This window comes from Diadema setosum, chromosome 7, assembly GCF_964275005.1.
Source record: "Diadema setosum chromosome 7, eeDiaSeto1, whole genome shotgun sequence".
Lineage (NCBI taxonomy): Eukaryota > Metazoa > Echinodermata > Echinoidea > Diadematoida > Diadematidae > Diadema > Diadema setosum.
Window position 1 is genome coordinate 33,713,600 of NC_092691.1, and position 12,320 is coordinate 33,725,919.

The following is a 12,320-nucleotide window of genomic DNA, read 5'->3' on the forward strand; positions in this document are numbered from 1 at the left end:
CCAAAACAGAGCAATACTAATAAAAGGTGGGACCCACCTTTTATTCTGACCGGTTTGTTTTACTTTATTTTTGGATGTCTCGGCCATTCCAAAATAAACTTTGAATTCCTCTTTAGAATGGTATGCTTGTGCTATTTCACAAGAGGTTTCTTGATATCTCACAAAAAGTTAAAGGCCCATTTCTCATTTCCACCAAGACTATATCATCAGTTTAAGAATCAATAACAAGTAGGTCTCAAGGCTTTTATTCACTCAAAATAGTGGCAAGATAATTCTCATGGACATCACGTGTGTGTAGGGGAGCAAATCTCACACTACAACCTTGCACTCAATGCTTACAATCAATTTTTTTCTACTTGCATTCACACTCAGTGTGCACACTCACTCGTTGCCAAGGTGATCAATGATGATGTCAATCTGCTCCTGCAGCCAATCGGAGTGGAGCTTGGTGAAGGTGTGAAGCGGATTGGGCAACTTCTCCTGTGTGCCTTGCAAGGGGAAAAAACAAAACAACAACAATGAGACAAGACTCTGGATGAAGTGTGGATCAAGATTTTTTTCAGGTGATTCAAAACTAATTCACATAGCATTAAGAACACCTTGATTCATAACCGAACATATGGAGTCATGTACATTATCATCCAGTGATTATACTAAAAATAACTTTTCTTGAGACATTACTGTCAATCTAGTTTCTCCATTCTCTTCACTTCATTTGTTTGTTTTTTTTTTCTCTCTTTCTTTTGGCATTCCCGTCTTGGAATTTTTGAGAGGGATGATTTCTGATAAATCAGCTTGGGACGTGCTCAGAAAATGTGTTTTGGTAACCTTCAAACACGTAATACAAGGTTCACTGCTAGGCACACACTTACTTTTTGTTTGCATTTGTTTTTGTTTTTGAACAGAGTGCACATCAGAATTCCACAAATGATGCAATGTTGGATGACACATAATTATTCAATTATGGCAATGCAAATTCTGTTCCTAATTCACCTTGATTCCCATCCATCTTTGGTTGATTTTACACAGAATTAATTTACCATAGATGTTTCCTTTCTTCATCCCTTCCTGTTATTAATTTGGAAATGATGTGTCTGGAAACTTATCATCCACGGAAAGGATGGACAGACTTCCCCAATTCCTACTGATCACCTTAGCATTCGTGAAGGAGTTTTTATGCCTGAGCGGGTTGTCTAAAAATGAATTAAGGCCAGATTTAAGAGGAATTATCTGAATGCCAATGAAATAGCTTGGCAAGTTATAACAAAGCGCAACAGAATATAAAGGTTAAGTGCATTACTGTGGTTTGACGTTGCCGTTAGAGACAGGAAAGCATATTCTCCGAGCTGTGCAAAGGCCTTGATCCCTGCATCTGGAATGGAATCTCCCACAATCCTCTTTACTTCTGCCTCATCCGACAACATGGCCGATACACAGCTACCTATCACCTGTAAAGATTGTCAGAGGTGAAATTCAAGAGTTGATCACAATTGTTTGCTAACAAGCAGTTTAAATGTTTCACAAATGTATCACATCAATTACGTTTGAAAACAACATTTCACATTCTGTTTAATTTTTTTTTTTTTTTTTTTTTTTTTTTTTTTTGCAGGCTGACGCTTTCAGCATTTCTACATGGTTGTTTTGATTACTTCACAAATCAAAAAGGATGGAAAATATTAGATTACAACCATGACCAACAGCAAAGCAAGACTGCCCTGTGTTAGGATGTGACTTCTCAGGCTTTACTTCTTGCTGCAGAGGGATGAATTGGAAGATAATTTATCTTCACAGCTGTCACATAAAACTGCAGACCTGAGACTGATATCAAAGCTCTCTCTGAGAGTAAGGACAAGAAATGATGCCTCGCTCAGCTGAGAGGCAAGACAGAAACACAGCTGTAATCGTGTACATCACAAGATTTTGAACAGAGAATTTCTGACCATGGATGATAGGTATTGACCCCAGCAGGTGCCAATCAATCCCACCCAGGGGCTTGGGGGAAAAAGAGGGGCCCCACCCACCTGCAAGCAAACACAGCAGTGAGCGGAGCGGATGCTGTTCTCCCGCAGCTTCTCCTGCAGGGAGTAGAGGAAGATCTTCAGGGGGGTCGGCAGGGCGATGCAGTCCTCCGCGATGCAGGACAGCAGGAGCTTGAGGGCAGCAAAGGTGGTGTCTTTCTCTGATGTGCAGAGACAGAAAGCGACAGATAGAGAGAGAGAGAACATGAGGTAGAGGACACATTTCAGCAACACTCACATGGAATAGAAATATAGGGCAGACTTGAAATGTACTAGAAGTGGTATGGCATAGGAGATGCTGATATAGATATATTTGACAGCATTAGAAATCCTAACTCTTTTGAAGCAAAGTTGCCAAACAAATGGAGGAGAACAAGATTTGATTCATTTGCATAGTGTATTTTCTGTTTGAATTTCTTGTATGCATGTCATTTTGTAATGCACAGTAGAGTATATCATTATAGTAGCTGCACAATATAAATGTCCTTTTATTGTTATTATTATAGCTTTTGCACTACACAAGTTGTCCAATCTCTTACTACCTAAATTTGAAGACTCTGATGATTTGTAAGAACTGAATCCATCATCTTTTTGTCTGGCTGGCAAGAGCTTCAGGAAGAAGTATGCAAAGTCATGATATTCATTTCTGATGGGATGATAGCTGAGCATTATTTGATTTTTCAACATGCAACTATCACTGTAAGGTCAATTGAGCCATACATTACCTGATCTACCCCTCATTTGAGAGTTTCCTTTTTGATGTTCATCTTTAATTTTTCATGTGTGATCCTGCACATATATGGTGTACTCAAATTCAGAATTGCTACATGTGACAAATGTTTCGATTGATACATCAATTACATCAATTTCTATATGTGTCGAAGACTCTACACCTCTCTCAGACCTCTACTTTGGGTGCTTTCATATTTCACATAAGAGTTCCCATTTTATAGGGGCAATTCCACAGTGGAATAAATAAATACATTAACCCACTGAGGACGCGCTGATTTTGCTACAGCACGCATTTCCCACAGACACCTGCCAGAGTATACTCAGGACTAGACTTTGACCGATTAATATAAGGGTGTTCCCAGCCTCTGACGCTAAATATTACGTCAGCTCACCCTGCTTGAAGGTGCTGGCGGCCGCTGTTCTGTGCTTGGGTCGGCAGCCACAGGGGAGTTCCCCCAGGGTCTCAAGAAATCCTGTCATCTCCACCACGTTCCTCTTCTTCAGGAGCACCTCGGCTGCCTGGCAGACGCCCCTAGGGTTCGAGGGAGCAATTGTGGTCAATTTGAGGAGTATCAAGTTATCATTTATCATTTCTGCACTTTATTACATTTATCTGTTCCTGCTGTCAATGAACTTTATGTCAATATTTTTTTTTTTGTAAAGTATCAAATATTATTTGCAGAAAGTGCAGAAATGAAGTCAGTTCTTAAATACCGGAACAAAATAAAAAGAAAAGAAAAAGACCGTCACACTTCATGACATAGACCATTGACTAATGTGATACACTATACTTTACACTAACAATATTCTTGGCATATTCAGCATAAAGTAACAATACTTAGATGCTGTACATTTGACATGAGAAAAAAACGATACATTATACAACATATGTTTTCATGGCAAAAGACAATGGTATGGTACAGGCAATACTGCACTCGGGATGACACTCTAATATGATAATTTCTCATACCTACTCTCAAATTCTACACTATTTTGCTTGCTTCAATGATATAGTTCTTTTGTGCAGGAGTTTTACTCCAAAGAATTTTGCTAAAGGAATGAAAAGAGAAAAATTGATGATGCAAAGAACTAAGAAGCCAAATTACCTTGTAATAAAAGGTTTGAGGACAGTGAAGAGACAGGCAAGCCAATCTGGGACTGAGGTTGTCTTTCCGGGCAGACTGTCATAGCGGAACATGGGCCAGTTATCCTGCCTGTTTGAAAAGAACAATATATAAACTCCATATTGCCTGCAGAAAACCACCACAATATCTCATTCATTTCCATCAAAGTGTCGTACGGAATGTTTGTTTACTCTGTTTTCATCTTCATTTTGCTTGGGTTTTTTTTTTTCTTTGTCAGACCACACACTACACATGGTTATGAATTATTTCAACATATAATCTTACATATGAACACGGCAGATTCTGATTTCTGGGAATGTAAGTGAAATGCATGCCAAAGCATTGCACAGACAGCAAAACTGCGGGGCTGAGGCATAACAACTAAAGCTATGTTGCATAAACAAACATAATATCTCTTGCATTTGACAACTTCATACCAAACATTTATTAGTTGAATTGTACTCCATAAAAACATTTTGTGTTACTGAAGCTGCACAATAAGAATTCTCATCCCCTACAGGTCATCCAGGCAAAAAAAAAAGAAAGAAAGAAAGAAAGAAAAGAGTCTCCCATCTGCCAGAATGAGTGTTCAGACAGGTAGCAATTCATTTTACTTGTCAGACAAAATGTTCGAGTTGCCCCTGGCAAACACAGCGGGCAAGGAAGGTAGCAGCATCCCAGCCAAGTTTGATGTATCTCAGCTGCAAAGCCAATAAGGGATGAGGCAGGTTGCAAAAGCTTGGGTTGCACATCTTGTATGGAGTCAATCTTTCCATACTTTCAGAAGAGATAATTAACCCATTGAGGATGAGTCCCGAGCATACTCGTGCAAGCGTCTATGGGAAATGCGTATGGTAGCAAAATCAAACCTTCCTCAATGGGTTAACCTGTCTCTGACAAACTCATCCTAGTTAAAGTTGATAATGTGAGCTGCACACCATGGAAACACTCAATACAATGTAAATATTACACAGAACATGAAAAATAGGTGCATCCCTCATGAATGTATACCAACTACATTTGAAGGAGTATTTCAGCTGTAAACCATGGACACAGCCACACTGTGCCACATCTCTAGATGAAGCGGAAGTCAACATGTCGTCACATCAAAGCTCACCTTTCGATGACGGCCATAAGTACAGTGCCGAGGGCAGTGGGGTGGTCGTTGCACAGGATGAGGACGTCGATCAGGGGCTGCAGGATGGTGGAGACCTCATAGCGGAGGGAGCCCCCAGTGTTGGACATCATCAGTGATGCAAGGAGGGCGTCTCGAGACAGCAACGTCTGCAGCAAAACCAAACCAAGTGACAGATTTTATTGCTTTTACAGTAACAGGGCCAGTTTTGACTTTCTTTTGAAAAACTTCTCTTCAGAAAAGGAACTCTGTCAGTCAGTGTTGGTTGCTACATATTGCTGTCATTCTTTTCATGCAACTTGACAACAACCTGCCTAAATTCTTGTAAAGCTTGATCATGTCATATGTTTGTAACCTTTAGCTGAATTATTGTTTACTTTGATCATGATGAAAAACAGTTATCCGACGAAAAAGCAATTGATACAGATAAATCAATGACTACAAAACATGATAGGACAACAATAAAGGCCCCTGGGGAGAGGGGGGGGGGAACCAACTACTCCATGAACATACTCACCTGGAGGGTCAGGCCATGCTTAGGGGCTGGCTGGTGGGCTAGAAGTTTGAGGAGGATGAAGGATGCAATCTTGTCGGGGAGGAGGTTCCACCTGAAAACAACAAAACCCAGCATTGAATCAGCATCATTGCCATGGCATCAGCTCTTACCATACCATACTTACCATAAGGAAGCACTTCTGGATCAAGCACTAACAAAGAAGTTTACGCTTTAGGAGTGTCATTCAAAGAGTCAAATGGAAAGAAGTGGAATTCCTTCTTTGGTCAATATGTGGTTGATGTATGGTATTCCACACAAGAGTTTACTGTTAATACTAATACTAACTGCTGTCTTTGATTTTTAATTTGGTCACTGCAAAAAGTACAACAGACTCTCAAAATCTGCTCCTGAAATTAGTGTGAAAACATTTTTTTTTATTTTGACTGCCTTTATATTTTAAGATACTGGTACTAATCTTCTAAGGTTAAAGAGATATTATTTGGGCAAGCCTATTAGACCGGGGGCCCAGAGCATTTATTCAGCTGAAAAGGGTCACACTTTATAATGGTCTCATCATGTAAGGATGTGGCCAAGGGTCAATAAAATGAATTGCTGGCAAGTCACATCCTGTACCGTAAGCCTAGGGACCACAAAAAGGGACCCCGAAAAATGGATTTATTCAGCCGAAGGGGGTCACGGACAAAAGTTGGTGGATATTGTTCCTTTGGGTGTACGTATCATGAAAACAGCAATGCCAGCTATTTTATCCTGTACGGGGCCCCAGACAGTAGCCCCAAAGGGCCCCAGAAATATGGTGTTATTCAGCTGAAAAGGGTCACGGCTAATTTCTTTTGCAATGGAAGTAGTTCCCATCAGAGATATCCAAAACACCAATGCCAGCTATTTTATCCTGTACGGGGCCCTAGACAGTAGCCCCAAAGGGCCCCACCCCCCATAGGCCTACGTATAAACACACACAAACATTGATTTTATTCAATTAAAAAGAGTCAGGGCTAATTTCTTTTGCAATGGAAGGAGTACCAATCAGAGATATCCAAAACACCAAAGCCAGCTATTTTATCCTGCACGGGGCCCCAGACAGTAGCCCCAAAGTGCCCCACCCCCCTATAAGCCCTACGTACAACACACACACACACATTGACTTTATTCAGCTGATAAGAGTAACGGCTAATTTCATTTGCAATGGAAGTAGTACCCATCAGAAACATACAAAACACCAAAGCCAGTTATTTTGTCCTGTACGGGGCCCTAGACAGTAGCCCCAAAGTGCCCCCCCCCCCCCCCCAACACACATACTCACACAATAGTTTCATTCACCTGAAAAAGGGTCACGGCTAATTTCTTTTGCAATGGAATTAGTACCCATCAGAGAAATCCAAAATACCAAAGCCAGTTATTTTATCCTGCATGGGGCCCCAGACAGTAGCCCAGACAGTAGCCCCAAATTGCCCCCTTACCCCCTCCCCTCCCCCCCCCCCCCCACACACACACACATTGATTTTATTCAGCTGAAAAGGGTCACGGCTACTTGCTTTTGCAGTCGGAAGTAGTACTCATCAGAGATATCCAAAGCACTAAAGCCAGTTATTTCATCCTGTACGGGGCCCCAGACAGTAGCCCCAAAGTGCCCCCTACACACACACACACACACACACACACACACACACACACACACACACACACACACACACATAGATATATATATATATATATATATATATATATATAAGAAGAAAGAGTCTCAAGTACGCCATGGATCCAACGATTACACAAAAATTTTATTACAACATTCGAAGTCCAACACGTGGAAAATTCCAAGATGAACATTTTATATATATATATATATATATATATATATATACATATATATATATATATATTGGTTTCATTCAGCCGAAAAGGGTCACGGCTAATTTCTTTTGCAATGGAAGTAGTATCCATCGGATATCAAAATACCAAAGTCAGATATCTTATCCTGCACAGGGTCCCGTACAGTAGCTCCAAAGTGTTTTGCTTTATTCTCTTTATTGTTTGCATCTCGTCTTCTTAAACATGCGCTCCTTCGTCTTCATTTTCGCGACAACGACAACGCGTCCTCCTCATCATCATCAGTTTTGCTGTTCTGGCAAACATTTTCCAGCGTATCGGCTACGTTCGATTTTAGAGCGGCGAGAGCGGAAGACGTGCATAATTGAGTCTGGGAAAGCGTAGGAACAGCGTAGCTAAAGCGGCCAACAGCGTTATCGAAGCAGGAATGAAGCGTCGTAGGAACATGCCTTGATTTTATACGAGAGTAGCGTCGTTAAAGGGGGAAGGTCGTGCTTTGATCAAGAAAGCGGCGCAGCAGCGGGACCATGTCGTCGGTGTCTAGTTTAGACTATATTTCCCGTTCTTGTGCCGCTGTTACTACAGTCAGAAAAAACTGAAATTGTTACGCTCATCCCGCGGTATTTACACTGTCACTGCTCTCTCCCCGTTTGAGCTACGATTCAAAATAGGTCAATCTTGATGGGGAGATGAGGAAGAAATTTTGAACCAGTTCAAAATTTCTTCCCGATCTGTAAAATTGCCAGATCCAACCCCATCACCCAAACGCTGCTGCTACGATGCTCCCGGTCCCCGTACACTTTTGCCGCTCTCTCCCGATCTGACAGATTGAATAGATCGGGATGCAGATCTTGATAGTGGAATTACATGTGGGGACACTTTAGGAACACTCCGTGGGGCCCCGTACAGCTATATAACTGGTTTCGGTGTTTTTGATACCTCCTTGAGTACTACTTCCATTGCAAAAGAAATTATAGCAATTATTCTTTTCACTTAGATTAAAATAATACGGGAGCACTTTCCAGCTACTGGCTGGGGGCCCCTTAACTGGATGGGTTTGTGTTTTACGTATCTCAGCTGTTAATTCCACTGCCAAGGAAAATAGGCATACATGACTGTTTTCACCTAAAAACAATTAATTCATATGGGGTGGGAATACCTTGGGGCTATACCTGTCAAGGGCCCTGCATCCGGGCCAATATCGCACCTCTTTTAATCGAATTCTTTAATGTTGAATTTAATTTAGCAAAAATTTCGCCTAGATGACATGGTAATTCAATGTCATATTAATCTCTTCATTCAAATTTATTTTAAAACATTCACATTACCTCTAACCTTATTCTAAATAACACTTTTTCAACTGAAATCCATATATAAGACAAGTACCATTCCACTATCCGTTCATTCATAAATTCATAATGATATAGTCACGTGATTACATGCCGCGCTCGTTCATTCAAATTGATTTCTGGCCATCTAATTTAACATGTTCTGCAGTCAATTAAACAGATATGTTCATGCTTGGCCTCTTTCCTTATTTTCTTTCGTCGTAGTTATTGTTTTGTAAGCATCATAGCATTTCATGTTTTCGTATTCGTTTAAGAGACTTCGACATCATTTTTAACGTGCTTTTTGAATCCAAAGAAGTAAGAAGCCACAAATTATCTGGCCGTTACGAGCGCTTTATTACGAGCGGTCGGCCAGTTACAAGAAGTCAAGGTTATGATCCTCAAATGTTTGTTTTTTTTTAAATAATTCTTTCTATGTCTTCTAGAGATATACGTCTGTATATGTTATGCTGTCATGACTATAAAAAATGAAGTTAAGCTGCATTACTGGTACGCGTATAGGCCTATAATGACATGTATATGAAAGAGAATGAGCGTTACCAGTCTGGTTACAGAACAACCAAATCCAGTTATACTAGATAAGAAATATGACACTTTTACTGCTTTATAACAGTAATTTATAGATGAAACGAAAACACACATAGAAAGACATGTTAAAAAAATCTGAAACAAAGAAATAGCATGATTTGAATTTGAATGAACACGTTTGGAATTTGACTGTCTTTCGCGAAATTTAATGACTGAAATACACTTTTCGGCAAGTCAAGGCGAATTTGAATGAACGTATAATAGGGTACCAGCCAATTTGAATACCCATTTTACGAATTCGAACCTTCTATCAAAATTAATGAACCAACAAAAGTGCGAAATTGGCTGGGAAAACCTAACTGGCTTTGATGTTTTGGGTATCTATGATGTAAACTAAGGCCTACTTCGATTGTAAAAGAAAAACAACTATGACTCTTTTCAGCTAATGATGTCATAATAATTATGTGGGGGAGGGGCACTTTATGGCTACTGTAACCTGGGCCCAGTACAAGATGAAATGACTGGTTTTCGTAATATGGTCATCTTGGTTGTGCACTATACAGAAGTATGCTTCCTTTGCAAATTTCTTGAGTGTTTGCTACTGTAACCTATGGGACCCCGTATACAGGATAAGATGACTTGCTTTAGTGTTTGTGATATCTCTGTTCAGTAGGCCCTGATATTAACGTTACAAAAGAATTTGTAAGACCATTTTCAGCTGATTCACAGTACATGTATAATGGATGGGACACTGTGGAGCTACTGTCTAGGGCTCTGTGCAGGATGAAATAACTAGCCTTGGTGTGTTGAATATCTCTGATAGGTACTTCTTCCAGTGTAAAAGAAATTACCCGTGTTTGGGGCTATACTGTGCGGGGCCCCATACAGGATAAAATAACTGGCTTTGGTATTTTGGATATCTCTGATGGGTACTACTTCCATTGCAAAAGAAATTAGCCGTGACCCTTTTCAGCTGAATGAAACTAGTGTGTGTGTGTGTGTGTGTGTGTGTGTATGTGTGTGTATGTGTTTTCTTTTTTGTTTTCTTTTTCTTTTTATTAGTACAGTGTAGTTATCAGTGGTGAAGGCAATATAATGTGTCATTGGCCTCGCGCGGGGAGGGATAAGTTTTTGGTGGTGTAAAAGTTAAAGGATTTTGTCCGCAGCTAGGAGTTTGATGAGTTTTGTTTGGTGAATTTGAATGGGTATTTGGAGCGGTATTTGGGTGCGGGCGGACGATGCTTTTCTGCATATGGCCATTACATTTATAGGAAGGAAGGTGGTATCGCTTCGGGTATGTTTTGTGTGTGGGGTGTGTGTGTATGTGTGTTTTTGGTGTTGGTGTGTATGTGTGTGGGTGTTTTGGGGTGTATGTGTGTGGTGGTTGTGGATGTATGTGTTTGGGGTTGTGGTGGGGGTGTGGGATAGGTTTGAGTGCATCGGGGTTGGTGGGGATGGGGATTTGATTTTCAATGAAATGATTTCATTCTAGTTTTGTATAACGATTTTTTTTTTTGCTTTTTTATGTATATACCCTTGTATATACCCTTATATACTCGATTTATAATCGAGTGGTTATGTTGAAGAGAGATGATTGGCAGTATAAGTATACCATAGTCAAAGATATATATATATATTTTTTTGTACATGTCAATACTTTCTCGTGAAGAAATGGTCAGTAGGATTGATTTATAATCGAGTTGTTATGTTTGAAGGGAGATGATTGGCAGTATAAGTTGGTAATAGGTTTGTCTTTTGAATGGCATTTGTACCGTTTTCATGTTCATGTTACACCCAGAATGGGTTGATTTATGATTGATTTGAATGAAATCAATAAAATATCATTGAAAAACAAAAAAAAAAAGTATGTGGAGAGGGGGGGGGGGCACTTTGGGGCTACTGTCTGGGGCCCCGTTCAGGATAAAATAACTGGCTTTGGTGCTTTGGATATCTTTGATGGGTATACTTCCATTGCAAAAGAAATTAGCCGTGACCCATTTTGGCTGAATGAAACTAATGTGTGTGTGTGTGTGTGTGTGTGTGAGTGTGTGTGTGTGTGTGTGTGTGTGTGTGTGTGTGTGTGTGTGTGTGTGTGTGTGTGTGTGTGTGTGTGTGTGTGTGTGTGTGTGTGTGTGTGTGTGTGTGTGTGTGTGTGGGGGGTGCACTTCGGGGCTACTGTCTGGGACCCCGTACAGGATAAAATAACTGGCTTTAGTGTTTTGGATATCTCTGATGAGTATGCCTACTATACCAATTGCAAAAGAAAGTAGCCATGACCCTTTTCAGCTGAACAAAATCAATGTGGGTGTGTGTGTGGGGGGGGAGCAATTTGGGGCTACTGATTGGAGAACTGTGCAGGATAAAATAGCTGGCTTTGGTATTTTGGATATCTCTGATGGGTACTACTTCCATTGCAAAAGAAATTAGCCGTGACTCTTTTCAGCTGAATGAAACTAGTGTGGGTGTGTGTGTCGGGGGGGGGGGGGGGGGGAGCCCCTTTGGGGCTACTGTCCGGGGCCCCGTACTGGATAACATAGCTGACTTTGGTTTTTTGATATCTCTGATGGGTACTCCTTCCATCGCAAATTAAATTAGCCGTGACTCTTCTCAGCTGCACGAATGAAATCAATGTTTGTGTGTGTTTGTACGTATGGCCTATGGGGGGTGGGGCACTTTGGGGCTACTGTCTGGGGCCCCGTACAGGATAAAATAGATGGTATTGGTGTTTTGAATATCTCTGATGGGAACTACTTCAATTGCAAAAGAAATTAGCCGTGACTCTTTTTAACTGAATAAAATCAATGTTTGTGTGTGTTTGTACGTAGGCCTATGGGGGGTGGGGCCCTTTGGGGCTACTGTCTAGGGCCCCGTACAGGATAAAATAGCTGGCATTGGTGTTTTGGATATCTCTGATGGGAACTACTTCCATTGCAAAAGAAATTAGCCGTGACCCTTTTCAGCTGAATAACACCATATTTCTGGGGCCCTTTGGGGCTACTGTCTGGGGCCCCGTACAGGATAAAATAGCTGGCATTGCTGTTTTCATGATAAGTACACCCAAAGGAACAATATCCACCAACTTTTGTCCGT

General features: G+C 40.8%; 1 protein-coding gene across 1 annotated transcript in view; it reads right to left on the reverse strand.

Moving 5' to 3' along the window:
• LOC140230736 (uncharacterized protein KIAA0825-like) overlaps positions 1–12,320 on the reverse strand; it is a 61,250-nt gene that overhangs the window by 4,324 nt on the left and 44,606 nt on the right. Inside the window, exons 17-23 of the mRNA XM_072310873.1 lie at positions 5,527–5,617; positions 4,992–5,158; positions 3,857–3,964; positions 3,143–3,282; positions 2,022–2,179; positions 1,301–1,448; positions 386–488 (exon numbers count right to left, since the gene is read on the reverse strand). Of these exons, the coding sequence (XP_072166974.1) occupies positions 386–488; positions 1,301–1,448; positions 2,022–2,179; positions 3,143–3,282; positions 3,857–3,964; positions 4,992–5,158; positions 5,527–5,617 (915 nt within the window). The remainder of the gene's footprint in view (positions 1–385; positions 489–1,300; positions 1,449–2,021; positions 2,180–3,142; positions 3,283–3,856; positions 3,965–4,991; positions 5,159–5,526; positions 5,618–12,320) is intronic.